The 14,419-nt window shown below is 36.9% G+C and overlaps 1 protein-coding gene across 1 annotated transcript in view; it reads left to right on the top strand.

The window, feature by feature from the left end:
- Window positions 1–13,885: 13,885 nt before the first annotated feature.
- gpsm1b (G protein signaling modulator 1b) overlaps window positions 13,886–14,419 on the top strand; it is a 19,436-nt gene continuing 18,902 nt past the window's right edge. Inside the window, exon 1 of the mRNA XM_037979400.1 lies at window positions 13,886–14,049. Within this exon, the coding sequence (XP_037835328.1) occupies window positions 13,898–14,049 (152 nt within the window). The 5' untranslated portion in view covers window positions 13,886–13,897. The remainder of the gene's footprint in view (window positions 14,050–14,419) is intronic.

A 14,419-nucleotide genomic window follows, 5' to 3' on the forward strand; every position in this document is an offset into this window, starting at 1 on the left:
CCACTGGAAACCAGTACAATGAACCCTCAGTCAGGCTTTGACACTTTTACCACCCAACATGTGTCCTCGGTTTCATTCACAGACAATAAAGGCCAACAACTGCCGATTCAGTCATATGAGGGATGTTACTAAGTTCTGTCACACCGTCTGCGCTCCCTGACTGCTTATGTCGTGTCTTCCTCATCTTTGTCCAGGGTGGGAAATAGCAGCTATTTAGAGCAATTCCAAGCCACCCAAGAGGTGGCCATATTACCACAGAGGTCAAAGTTCAAACCTGCTAGGCAGAGCCCAGGCTTGACCGAGTGTGTCATTACAGATGTTGACTTGATGTCAGGTTCTTCTGGCTTATGTTTGTCCAAAAAAAGAGGTAAAAATAGGAAAGTAGAAAGATTGTGGTGATTAGTTTCAAATAATAAACATAATCAATTTCAATGTCATAATTAATAAGTGGCCAGAAAAAAGAAATTGATGCTGAATGATCCTCAGCAAGATGTTTTTGTCATAATCAAGAATATGATAATTATCTTGGGCTCAGGACCTCTATTATTTCAAATATTTGCAAGTTTGTGTCTCAGAGTTTCTACAGTGGAATCCACACAACAAGCACCTTAAACACAGAATTTGCCCAGGGCAGCTCTAAAAGCATTATGCTAAAGCATTTTTGTGTTCAGGCACAGTGACTGAAGACAGTTTTATGTCTACTTCCATTCATGTGTCAAAACTTTATGTTTGGTCATACACTGTAAACTTAAAACTATAGGCTCAAGGTTAAATATGCAATCACTGATATATTTAAAGACATCTCAAGTCTGTGATAATATAAAGAGATTAAATAAGTTTAGGGAAATCTGACAACAGCTGAATGCATGTGAGCTTTTTCTAGTTTCCACTCATGAAATAAATTTTGAAGGCTAATATTTTTCTGTTCTGATATTAACATAAATGTTCACTACGACACAGATGAGAGCAGGTCATCTTTGCTTAAAAAACATACTTTTAAATGTTACAGTTACAGCTTCCAAATGGAAGATTATTGATATAGCGTGTGTGAATAGTAATGATTCAAGGATAGATCTTTGTGGGACATCTGCTGACAACTTTATGGCATATAATTTATGCTTTCCTAATTGAGATCTGTTTGACATGTAGGATTCATTCCATTTAAATGTATGTGGAAATAACTTATATATAAACCCTTTTGATTTACAGTGTCAAATGCCTTCTTAAGGTTAAAAAAATACTGATATAAGCACTTTAGATATATGTGCCTATACCTATTTAATTTACCTGAATGACTTCAGAGGCATTTCAAGCCTGGAAAAAAAATCTGTAAGCAGATAGATTTCCTAATTATTTGAAACTACTATGAACATTTGTATAGTAACAATTCAAGAACAAACACCCCTGACTATGTTTAAGGTTTTCTTCAATATAGCCAATAGGTTGAGATGGAGTTGATCAAAACCCATTTTTATTAAAATTGTCTTACTGTTGACCCTTTAGGGATCACCTCAATCTCAGAATTGACAAATTCTGGCACAGAATGATAGGAAAACTGTTATTGGGTTTTTTATTTTTATTTTAACTGGGCACCAGAGGGAGTGAAATCTCACTCTGTCCCTGTCTGTCTCTAATGAGCCCCTGATGACACAGTTAACCAGCCCTTTGATTGGGACTCAACTAATAAGATGCAGTTTCTTCTCTTGAGTAAGACGAGTCCAACTTCTTTTCCTCTTTTACTCCCACTGGATTTGTTTCCCAGCACCGTAGTTCAGATCGGCCTTTTCCCAAGTTCCCACTCTCTGTCTCTGACATATTTTGTGGTCATTAAGCGGAGGCCTGATTAGTGGCCATACAAGGCAGCAGTGACCTCAGATGATGGTTATAATTATTCTGTTGCTAAATTAATGAATCTTGTATCAGTAATTTATTTGCTGATTAATCAGAGCATATTAGATGAGCAAAATGCCATCAGCACAAGGGGGGTCAGGTGTTTTAAAGCCAACATTTATCATGGTGTCGCTTTAAGATGTTATTGCTGAGCTGACTAGGGATTCGGTAAATTAGAGAAAATTAATGATAAAGACTGCTCTCAATCATTGCTTCACTTTTTGTATATTTATTTTTTTTTTTAGTGGTAACCACAACTGAAAAAGGGATCAGAAAATTCTTCCAACAGGCTTACGGTGACGTTTGTGTAACCCTTGTTGATGAAACACATGTTTTTCTTTTCTTCTAGATGCAGGAGGGTGGGGGGTGGGGGGTGAGGGTGGTTGGACTAAGCATTGCGGATGAGAGGCAGCCCGGCACACGCCTGCATGGCAGGACGGTAATCCCGTAGTCTCAGACTCATGACCCACTTTCTTGGAGGAGCTTGATGGAGCAGCAGCCTCCTCTCACCCAGAAGGTGCCTCCAGACGCAGGGTGGGTGAGGTACACCCCCCACCTCCCCCCAAATCGAATTAAGACAAAGGAAAAGACAAACTTCAGAAGACTCCCGAAGCGATTCAAGAATTTTTAAACCTGATGCTGTTATCAGCTGTAGCTAATAAATAACTTAAAGGTCAAAACAGTTTTATCATCATATCTGTTATTTGAAAGCTTCCTGCATTCTTGATTGCACCTGTTGTGCTTTTTCTTTATGAAGAAATTGCAATTTATGCAGACGAGCATCTCTTTTACAGGACATTCTAAAACTGAGTCGTTTGGTGGCAGTAAGTGGCAGATTTACAGCCGCTTTGTGAACTTAGCTCTCGGGATTCTGCTTGGGATGATCCTTAACACATGACTCAATCTTTTGTTTCCTGAAACAGGAAACTGTTTAATATTGAGCAATGATCTCGGCCCTTTTCTAATTAAACCGCTGACTTAAGTGGAGATCATCCACTAATGCAAACAAAAAAAAAAGAAAAGAACAGCTTCGCCACCATTGTGTCTCATCCCTTGAAAACATGCTGACCGGCATCATGGCACGAGCCACAGGCAAATAGGTCAGCAAATGCCGAATTGGATCATATTACCACCATGCATCTTATTTTTCTATACCCCACCACCTGCCCACCCTCCCCACTCTTGCTTTTATTTGCTGCTGAGAACACCACAATACACATCGCTATAACTTCTCTCTTTATCTTAATCCCTGGCAGACTTTAAGTGTCTGGCATTGGGGCAAAATCCCAAACCAGAGAGGAGCGTGTTTGGAGACCTAATCCCCTTACCCATAGACTCGAGTTGCCCTCAATTCACCTCTGCCAAAGTAGGCCAAGAACAAGGAGCCACAACAGAGAAGTAAGCGGGTTCACCAGGCTCAGCATTATCACGACGCCAGACGAATGGAGGGACACAAACGATCCACGGGAGGACACATGGACAGATGATGCATAAGCTCCGCTGCTGTACTGACATACATGCAACACACTGACTTGAAGACAGACACAAGCAAGCTGTGAGCTCAGAATCACAGTTTATTTGCTGGCATCGTCTCTCTGTTGGAGCCCACATTAATTAAAACATAAAATGCTTTTGTCCTCTGTATGTATCTTCTGCCGTGGCTTTTCCTCCACGCTCCTAAATCATCCAAATATTTCACTCATGCGCTGAGGCAAAACAGATCAGCTACACCTTATTCCCCGTTTCTCCTAATTATACTGTAGCTTTCTTTCAGGAAACAGCAGCTTAAAAGGAGACGGTCAGAGTGAAGGCTGCGAACACAAATCAATACTTTTCCATGTTACATTCCCATATGCTGTTTTGAGAACCCCTCCAGGATGGGTCACTTTCCATGGCTAAATATATTAGAGCATTTATTTGCGAATGCTTCAAATTGAGCATTTAATAAAAGTACAAAAACTTCAAATCATTATGTACTTGCCACCAGATTTGATATTTGCTTTAGCCACCTGCTAAAAGCTTTCGGAGCGTGACTTGTTGCCATCCAGACAAGATTTCCTTATTCACGCAGTAAACCTTAGTAAATTTAAAAGGTGGTTGGGTTGGGGGTGGGGATGTATAAAATTGAAACCATTTTCTATTTCTCCAAGGAGATGGGCATTAAAAAAAAACATTATTTTATTTAAATATGTAATCAAAACATAATACAGAAAAACCCACTGTATTCTTCACAAATCAGTTATATGTTTGGGTTATTATTTATAAATAATGAAGTGAACTCCTGAAAAATTTTGCTCTGAGCTCTTACTAGTGACAAAGGTTTGAAAGCAAATACATAAAATGAACATGTCTACTAATTTCTTTTCTTTACATTATAGCCAGTTGTTTTTCTTAGAAACAAATTTGAAACTTTTTCATTGTAATGCACTGAGTTAAAATGGCTGTTAAAAAAAAAAAAATTTTACCTAACAATAAAGCAATCTTCCAACAAAACAAAGGTATGATCAGCGGAGAAAACAGTTTGCCTAATGGGAAAAAAAAAGAATCAGACTTAATCTTTTCTGAAATCAGCCTATGAGCTTGAAAAGACGAGGGAGGGTGGAGGGAAGGGAGGGAAGGAAGTGGAGGAGAAATGGTTAATAAGCCTTTCAGACTGGAGCTGATGTCTCTCGTCTCTGTCCTTAAAAAACAAAACAAAACAAAACAATCATTCAGTTTCCCACAATCCCCCTGGCATTTAGGAAGACTGTGTGTCTTTTATGGTTTTGTTCTATTTGACATAATTTTATGCTGGCTGGTGTTTGTTGTGTGAGTTTTGATATCGAATATAAGCTGTAACACTGTAATTTGGCATAAAATATGCAGGTTTAAAATGTTACATTTGATTAAATATTTTAGCAATCACTGACTGTTTTAGTTTGGTCCATAAATTGACAAAAATGTAAAATATTAAAGCATTTATAAGTAATTTATAATGTCAATTTACACTTTTTCTGTTTGTTTTTCTTACCAACCAAGGTGTGTCAGCATTGTTTCCTTTAGTCTTTGAAAATTTGTTGTTGTTGGTTTCTCTTTCTTTTTTCAAGATTTCAAAATGGAAAATTACAACATATATATATATATATATATATATATATATATATATAAACCAAAGTTTTAGTGTTTCAAACGCACAAGTTGTGATCTGATGAAAAGAATTACACTGCTGACAGACAGAAGGCACAAATATTCAAACAGTAAGTTTACGTTAGAATTTTTTTTTAGGTCCTACTTAATATTTACCTATTTCTGGAAAATGTTCTTATGTTTTTATTAGCATGTAAAATCAAAACTGGCTCTTATTGAAAGCTTTTTTAAATCAAACTAACCCCACATTTCAACAAATCACAAAATCAATCACTTCTAGCTCAACATATCACCCAAATAAAACACAATTTTTGTATTTTTAATGCTTGAGTTTCAAAATGTACACATTTTTCAGGTGACCAGTTAGGAAATAGTTGAAATCTTTGGAACTTTTTAAATTTGTTTGGTATTTTGGAAAAAGCATTTTTGATTTAAGCCCTTTGTGGAGATAAGCCTTCTTGGGTTTACAAAGTCAAAATTAATTAAGATGCATAAAAAACAAACAAACAAGCAGGAAACACTATGTGGTCATGACTGATGGCACTAAATAACCAGACAATGCGCCATCCAGTTTGTTCAAAGCAGTAATCTCCTGGTAGACCCTCAAACCTTATGAAAAAACAATATGAAAATTAGAGCTTACCTACTATAAAAGCAGATGGTTTTATTTTTGTAAACAAAACAAAAGAGAAGTAAACTTAAGTTGCTCAGCTCTGAAGCTGAAATCAGCTTACCGCAATCTTGTTTTCTTTTTCTCGCTTCTTTCTTTCATCTGAAATAAGCTGCTGCTCATGAGCACAAGATCCAACTGGGGATTTAATATAAAAAATAACAAGTTATATAATTGACAAAACAGTAAAACATATTGTTTATGCTATGTGAGAAAACAGAGCTGTCTTGAGAAGCTTCTTTATTCTAAATATAGACATTTAATAAACTAATGGTTCCCTCTGCCAGCATTTCATACCAAACAAAACATAAACATGCTCTGAAGATTAGAAGATACGCCTCTGTTTTTGGATTAAAAAAACATTTTTTAATATAATGGTATTCAGGGAAAAACATCTACTCATATATGATGTCACTAAACCTATTCCATATCACCCATTTTGACTTAATATGTAATTAAGCCAAAAATGCAGATAAAACAGAAACTAAAATACTGATAAATGTGGACTTTTGTTTCCTTTTTTTGTAATATCTGACTTTTATCATGTCAAATAATACCCCTGGCTTTTGCAAATATATATTTCTACATTTTTATCCAATTTTATTGAGAAATATTTGATTTCCTTTTTTGATTTACAAAAGAAAATGATGATTGGGTTTGTGTCACTGGCCATTGCACTTTTAAATTATTAGTTTGATCAAAGAGAGGGATAAGGAGCTGCTGTGAGTAAACTACAGTCAAAATAACAAGATGGTCAACATCAATGCACAACAAATTTAAGGGTATTTTTTTATGCTCTCAATGGTCTTAAAGTAACAGAAAATTCCTAAAAGATCTAAGGAAATAATGTGATAAGATCCTTTATACCAGAGTTAACATAAAAATAAACTTTTCCCACATACTTACAAGTACTTGTACTTGGCAACATAATTAATATAAGAATCAAGTCTAGTAAATAATATGTCCATATTTATTTGTTAGGACTTCTCTGTTTTCTTGTAAGACACATTAGAAAAAGTGTCAATTAGGTCATTTAAAACAAATGATGTGGCAGGTTGGTAATGCATATCTGTAAATAAATAAATGCTGAAATATGTTCAGTCATCAGAATAATCCCATGTCATTATCTGCTGTCCTTCTGTTGTTATTTTCATGTATTGCTGCAATATGTCTCCTCTAACTAAACCCTCTTAAACCGATAATTTACCAGTACTGTGCTGCCCCCGTGTGGTCAAACAGAAGAACTGCAGATATTAATTAGGAGAGATCATTTAAATGACCTGAATCACCTACACTGTGGTATGAGAGACATTTAGGTTGTAAAAACTTGATGAATTAATAATAACACACAAAAAAAGTTATGAGACTTTTCATTCATTAATGAATGCTCACTTTATGTTAAATCTCCTGCTTGTCACTTGACTTGTTATACGCATTTAATAAAGTATTTTTGACAAATGTTTCATTTTAAAATTATAGCTGATGAAGAAGACACAAGACAAGTGTTTACAGCTCAGTTAATACGCTTGATTTTTAATGTACTGTTCTTTTTCAAAGAGTAGTCTTTTTGTAAAGTGGTACACAAAGTTCAGTAGAGAACAAAAACAGAACCATAAGTTGTTTCTTTTAACATTATTGTGTTAGTACTTCATAAAGTCACTGTGATTAAAGAACCTAATATTTAAAGATTTACCTTTTAGGGTTTATACTAGGCTATACAACGTATTTGCAGGTACAATCTGTTTGAACATGGTTTTATATTGTACGTTATGGAAAAATGTCTAATTATATGTTTAGAATAATGTTTTGGGCCTTCATGCTGTTTCCTCTTTTTTATAAATGATAACAGCTGAATTTAAAATGAATGAATGGATGAATGCGTGGATGGATGGATGGATGGATGGGTGAATGCATGGATAAGTGGATGGATTGATAGAAGGATGATGGAAGGAAGTACTTTTTTTTTAAAAAAAAGAACTTTATTTGCAATAGAGCAGAAGCAGAACAACAAAGCATAAATGTGTACATAACGTCAAAAGAAATTGTTGCCAAGGGGAGCGTAAGGATAAGAATAATAATGAGAAGAGAATGACAGTCACAATATTCTAGCAAAAAGAAAACTTTCGTCCACAATCCAAAGTTGGGAACAAGCCCATATTGTCGTTTTAATAGTTTTAATTGTAAGCAAGTATTGCTTAAATTCAATCAAAAAAACTGAGAAATTCGGTTTCCTTTTCAAAAATTTGCATTTGTGTATGTGAAATTTAGTTTTAATAATTAATAAATTGATAAAGAAAACCTTCGGATTCATTTCGCCACATTGTTAAAAACCAAACAGGACATGTTCCCAATAAACCTCAACGTTGGCTGATATTTTTTGAGTCAATACAGTAAAAAAATGTTGCTAGAGGATGGAGGGAAGTACTGTATCTCCATGCGTTTCTGGCGCTCAGACTGTGACGTCCTGGCGCGCCAGCTGCGGCTTAAATAGCGGGCCGGCGCGTGACGTCACCAAGGGGCGGGGCTACGCGCTTTATGGCTCATTTGTAGAAAACCTGACTTCCTTCCTCGGAGGCTGCCATTGCTGTGGTGAATGAAGAACGAGTAGAGGAAGGGCAGGGAGGGGGGCGAGAAGCGGCACGCCTCGAGGAAGAAGATAAGCCCCCCGGAGGAAGTGATTGTAAAAGAGGTCTCGTAGCGGGAGGAAGCGAGCTCGAAGTCGGGGGGGGGGTTGCACATTGCTTTGACGCGTCGTTTATGAGGCGAAAATGACACGAAAGGACACGGATGGGAGCGGCTGGAAGGAAAGGACGGAGGGCAGAATAACAGACGGAGGCTGCCAGCTCAGGGCTTAAGGAGGAGCTAGTCAGGCGGAGTGGTCCATGCAGCCAGCTTTCCCTGATTTAAAGCTCAGGACCCCAGCTGGAGGTGAAGCCAGGAGCCCGGCTCCAGAGCCTCGTCCCTGGCTCTGGCTCACTGAGAGGCTGTGGCTGAATGTACAGACTGAGAGGAGCCTGGAGATGCACACTTAGGAGGAATATAGAGAAGGAAAGATTGGCACACGTTAAGTGTACATGAGAGTGGAGTGACACCAAATGTACTTCTTAGAATCACAAAAATGGCTTCCAAAACATTTCTAGTTTACTGTATTATTTTGCAAGGCTTTTGTTTTGCTCTTCATGTCCATCACTGCCATCAATAAATGGCTTGTTGGGAGTAAAAACACTCATTGTCATCTAAGAGTCCCATCAACCAGTTAACTAACTACTCTAATCATCACCGTATTCTCACATTTTAGACTCTTTCTTTGAAGGATTAAGTTCTGCTGTTGGTCTGTTTGCCATCTCAGAACATAAGAAAGCTGGTGAAACATCTGAACGTTATGTGTTTTTGGTGTTTAAAAGTTTTATCCCTGTAGGAATTAATCACAACAAATCGAAGATGAATCACTAAGATGAGAAGTTGGATTAGGAGGAGCGGGATGAGTAGATGTACCGAAATGCTTCCAAGTTTATGCACAGTTCTTTTTATGTTTCTTTAAAGATTATTTCTAAGTTGTATTGCAGTTGCATCTAATACATTATGTATGTTTAAAGCAACAACATGAAGGAGACACTGACACGATGATTTGGTGTAAAACCCAAATCACCTTCTTGGTGTTCGTAACACAGAGCAGGCTGTCTGGAATGTTAATAAGTGTTGAGCTGGGAAGTGACATTCATAAGGCCTGCAAGGTTGTCACGTCCCTGACAGAAGTCCCACACAAAGATAAACTCACGGGCTGATTTGTTGTCTCAGTGGTCACGATGCGGTTCTTTTCCTTTTTAGATTCTAAATGAAGTGAAAACATGACCTTTCCGTCGTGTGGGTTGTGGACAATGTGCGTCTGTTGCTTCCAAAAACACAGGCGAGGGAAATTATCCGCAGGCTCCTCTTGTTAACAGACAATTCCTGTAAAATAGCACTTTGTGTCGTTGCCAAACTGAAAACGCCGCCAGGCTGTGGAGTGAACGAACTCAAGAGAAAGTTTATTTGCAAAGCAAAGCAGTTTAAACTTTTTTTTTTTTTTACACATTCAAAATGACCAACTCTTCTGTGGAATTGGCTTCAGAACAAAACCACAATTTGAAGTGGAAACATTTTTTAATTCACCTTCCAGTGAAAAGATAAATGACCAACACTGGGAGATGTGTATGACCTTTTAAAGCAATCTCTTGTTCATTGGTTAAAAAAAATGTCACTAATCTGAGAAAGGAGTTGCTCTGAACAAGAATCCTGGCATGCCGCCTTCTTTTGTACCAAACGTTGCATTAAACCTCCACTTGTTAGCTTTTAAATCCACTTCATTTGGGGGAAGCGTAATACAAGCTTTATTGCATTAGTTTTCTCCTGATGTTTTCAAGAACAGATTGCAATCCAACCCCGTTAACTCTGCCACAGAAGACATGGCTATGAAAAAAAAAATTCAACTTTATGAGAGTTAAATAAAAGAAGAAAACACAAGACAGTTTCTGAGCTTAACCGAAAGAGACCCACTCTGCAGGAGGAAGGACATTCCTGAAGAGTTTCTCCTAGGTTTCCTTGACAACTGGTTATGGTAGTCTGTAATTATGGCTTTATTACCACTCTGAGCCCAGGGTTTCTGAGCTATGCCAAGAATTATAAAGACAGACCTTTGGATACGAAATGAAACTCCATTAAGAAAAGTAAAAATGTCACGCTGCATCAGAGCATCACTCAGCATGCCTGCATGTGCACCTATAAGAGTATGAAGACATCAGTTGCTTTTAATTTGAAATACATTGCTTTACTTTTCTAAGTCTCTGATGATAATCAGGGATTCATTCCTTTTATTTACCTCTTTATGGAAAATCTCTGCCCTAATACTAAAAACTTTCTCCTGTTTGAAAGCGTAAATGCAGTAAGTTTATCATGTGAAATCCAGAAAAAATTCAGACTGCAATACTTCAGCAAGCAGGAACCTTGAGGGAACTATCAGTGAGGGTTTTATGGTTATAATACCTTAGAACCATATCACTGCCCAACCCTAATCCCTGACACTTGTCCAGTACGTTACAGGAACATTTTGCTGACATGGCGACTTGAAGATTGTCTCTCTCGGACCGGTGGTAGTTTATTATGGGATGAGTGTTTCCCCAAACAGAGCAATTACAAGGCTAATCAGAGGAAAGAAAGACATAACTTCTCTGCCCAAATCATCTCTTAACTCCGACCACAAAAATTGTAAGAGCGAAAGTCACTAAAATCCTGGGGTGGAGACTAAATTGTTTTGGTCTTAGTTTGGCTGCTTTTTTTTCTTCTGTTTTTATATCTCTATAAAGTTCTGCTTTTTTCTCACTTTAGATCTTTATTTGTTTTTTTCTTCAACTTATTTTCTGTCAGATCAGTCAGTCCTCATTAAGTACCCATAGTAAGATAACTTTGAGTAAAGTCAGCAACAACACATTTCCTGAAGTTTTTTGAAAATGTAATTTTATAGTTCATTAGTGGTTTTGAATGGCATCATCACCATCTGTTTTTCTTCTCAGCATCTGGTTTTCAACTAAAATTGAACTTCTAATATAATCTAGTTATCCTTAGAAAGTCCAATCATCTACCTGTGATTGGGTTGATCCAGTTTTTAATTCTTTTTCCCTCTAAACTACATTCCCTTGATTAAATATTATATAATACTGAGTAATTCTCTTCATGGCCATTATTTTATTTTATGTGTTTTTGTGCTTGTGTTGGTAAGTTTCTGAATGTGAAAGTAACCACTCTTACATTCTGAGCTCTTGCTTCATTACACGACACAGAAAATCACACCTACTCAAGAGCTGCAGTTCTAACTTCTTGTCTGTGTTTTTTTTTTCTTACGTAGAATGATCACTCAAATTGAAATATGCATCATATTTTTTAAATTCACTGACCTCACTTTCGCTATGACTATTCGTGCCATCTGCCACTGGTAGTTTTTACATAGTTGAATATCTTTTGATAAATTGCAGCAAACTGTATTATTCACTGGTATTTCACATTAAAAGCTGGTGAGTTTCCTTATAGGAATCACTGTGTTGCAGCATTCCTCCAACTGGCACTGGAGTGGCTCTTGCTATTTTTAGTTTACCAAGAGTTTGACCATGTAGACGTTCAAAGACGGTTATCTTCAGTGGTATCCGGTTCTATTGAAATACCAGTGTGAGGACAGTGTCCCTTACTACCAAGTGCCCATCCTTCAGAAAGTTCTTTAGCCCTGATTCTGAGCTTGGCAACAAAAACAAAGCCAATCTGCTTCAAGCAAGTACGACTCTGAACATTTAGGTTGAATGATAATTTTTTAAACAAATGGTTTTCTGGTCCTCTTTGCCATTACCTTGAGCTTTGACAATTACTAAGAAAAGAAACCGTATAATACCAACTTTATACATAAAGTACACAAATCTTTTCAAAATCACAGCCATTAGCCAAACTTAAGCATGCATTTCTTTTATGACACACAAATCTATAATCCTGTCTAGGTTTATTTTAAGACATAGCCAAAGTTTAGAGAATTATTTTTAAGTTTATACTGTATACATCAATTAAGTGTGCTACAAAAGCTACAAAGAGCATGGTTGGAAACATGACCTGTGTTACCTGTGGAGAAGATCTTAGGTTTTCAAAGAAATACATTTCTGTCAAATATGTGTGAATGTAATTTAGGCTACAGGTTTAGGAGACCAATGGGTGAGGTTTCGGTCAACAAAGTGGAAACTAGTGTTTTATTTACTTCTGTGACAATCTTTGTAGAACTTCTGTGTTCATGTAAGATTTTTATTCTCAAATCTGTTTGGCCAGTGATTCAATTTTGATTATTTTAAATGGTTGTACACAATCCTTAGGTTCACATGTGGCAACTAGAAAAGCCATTTTCTCAGTTATTTTTTGGTACCTTTGTTATGGATATATACATTATAACTTGCATCAAATAAGAAAATAATAAAAAGTTAATATTTTACATGTAAATTTGGTGAACAAAGTATGTTTGTTTATGGGCTTTACAAACCTAAAAGCTTTGTTTGCTGCTCAAATATTTGAGTTTTTAATATTTTCTCTCTCTAATGGCAGATAATGATTCATTTTGAGCACTAAATGTTGATGTAAAGATGTAATTTCAATAATAAGTCTACCAGTTACCATTTTAATCTAGGCTCTGTACAGTAGAAATAAAATCCAATTCCAATAATAATAAGTGGTGTTTTTCAAGATGTCATGACTCAACTAATAAAGTCAGTTTGGGGTGAATGAGACAAAAAAGCCCCCCCCAAAAGAGTAAAAGCTTATTTGTTATGTCCAAGGGAAGGTGGATCCATTAAAAAAGCTCATTCCCAATCTTGATTATCTGTCTTTGCAAGTGTCCTGATTATGTTTTTGCTAGTGTCAGCAGATAGGTGGATTAGTGTGGGCCACTCACTTCACCTCCTGCTTTGTAGTGAGGAGGTGCAAGTTACAGGATTAGCAGTTCTGTGTCCCTCCCGTTACTTCCCTCTGTCTCTCACTGGGACAGCGGTCAAGCCTAAATGCATCACTCTAACTTTGTCATGGTGTACTGTGCCTCAGCTCTAGCCCAGAATGGTCCATATGGTAAACAACTTAAGTTTTGAAACGTAGAACAATGGATTTCATTGTTGCTGCTGAAAATAGGTTGAAGGAAATCAAAGGAGGAGAGACATTTTTGCTCTGGATGCTAAGAATTGATTGACAACACCAAGGAAATGCTCGAACTTTTGATGGAATTCCATTGGAATAGAAGGGAAAAAAACCCATGGGATTTGAAGGCCTTAAATTCATTGTAGTTTTGCCAAGAAGTACAGTTGGAACTGGACACTATACGATTCCCTGTTGACTGTTTTGGCGACCACAGTGGAAGAATAACTATTCGTTTTTTGGAACACACTTGAAGACTTGAAAAGCAGATGTTTTTCTTGGGTGTTCTTGGATGGATTGCGGTCATAACCTACAGTTAGAGCGTGTCCAGATTTGCTGGACGTGTTTCAATACTTTGGATTTTGTTGGAGCCATTAATAGACTAAATGTATTAATGGACAGCTGGTATGACCAAAAATCTCAGCATGGCCTTATCTGGGATTTGTGTTAATGAATAACTTCTGCTTATGTGTAACAAAAGTAAATGTATTTATTGGGGATTTAGCTGCTCTTTGTAAACATTTCATGATGGCCGCTGAGCCTTGTCCTCTCACTGGAGCAGAGAGGGCAGTGTGTAGACTGGTTCACTGTGGAGCCCGACCTCAATCGATGATTAAACCTGTCCACTTGGAGCTCCAGGGGTATGTGGACAAAATACGAACCAAGCATAAACACAGGTACTTTCAGAACACTGAAATACTCATGTTAATGTTGGCATTTTGCCACTTTGAACAAAGCAATAAAATCAGGTCAGACTGTGTTGGTAACACAAACCTGTTAGAGATGGACTTTACAGTTTTAAAAACAGCCCTCATCCCATTCTTCTCTTTGTTGTTCCTTTTTTGAAGGTGGCTTTTTGTGAAACTAATTAGATTCGTGGCTAATCCTTTCTTAACTCTACATTGTACAGGTGCTGGTCATAAAATTAGAATATCATGAAAAAGTAGATTGATTTCAGTAATTCCATTTAAAAAGTGAAACTTGTATATTATATTCATACATTACATACAAACTCATATATTTCAAATGTTTATTTCGTTTAATTTT

The sequence above is a fragment of the Kryptolebias marmoratus genome, linkage group LG14, assembly GCF_001649575.2.
Source record: "Kryptolebias marmoratus isolate JLee-2015 linkage group LG14, ASM164957v2, whole genome shotgun sequence".
In the NCBI taxonomy this organism is placed as follows: Eukaryota; Metazoa; Chordata; class Actinopteri; order Cyprinodontiformes; family Rivulidae; genus Kryptolebias; species Kryptolebias marmoratus.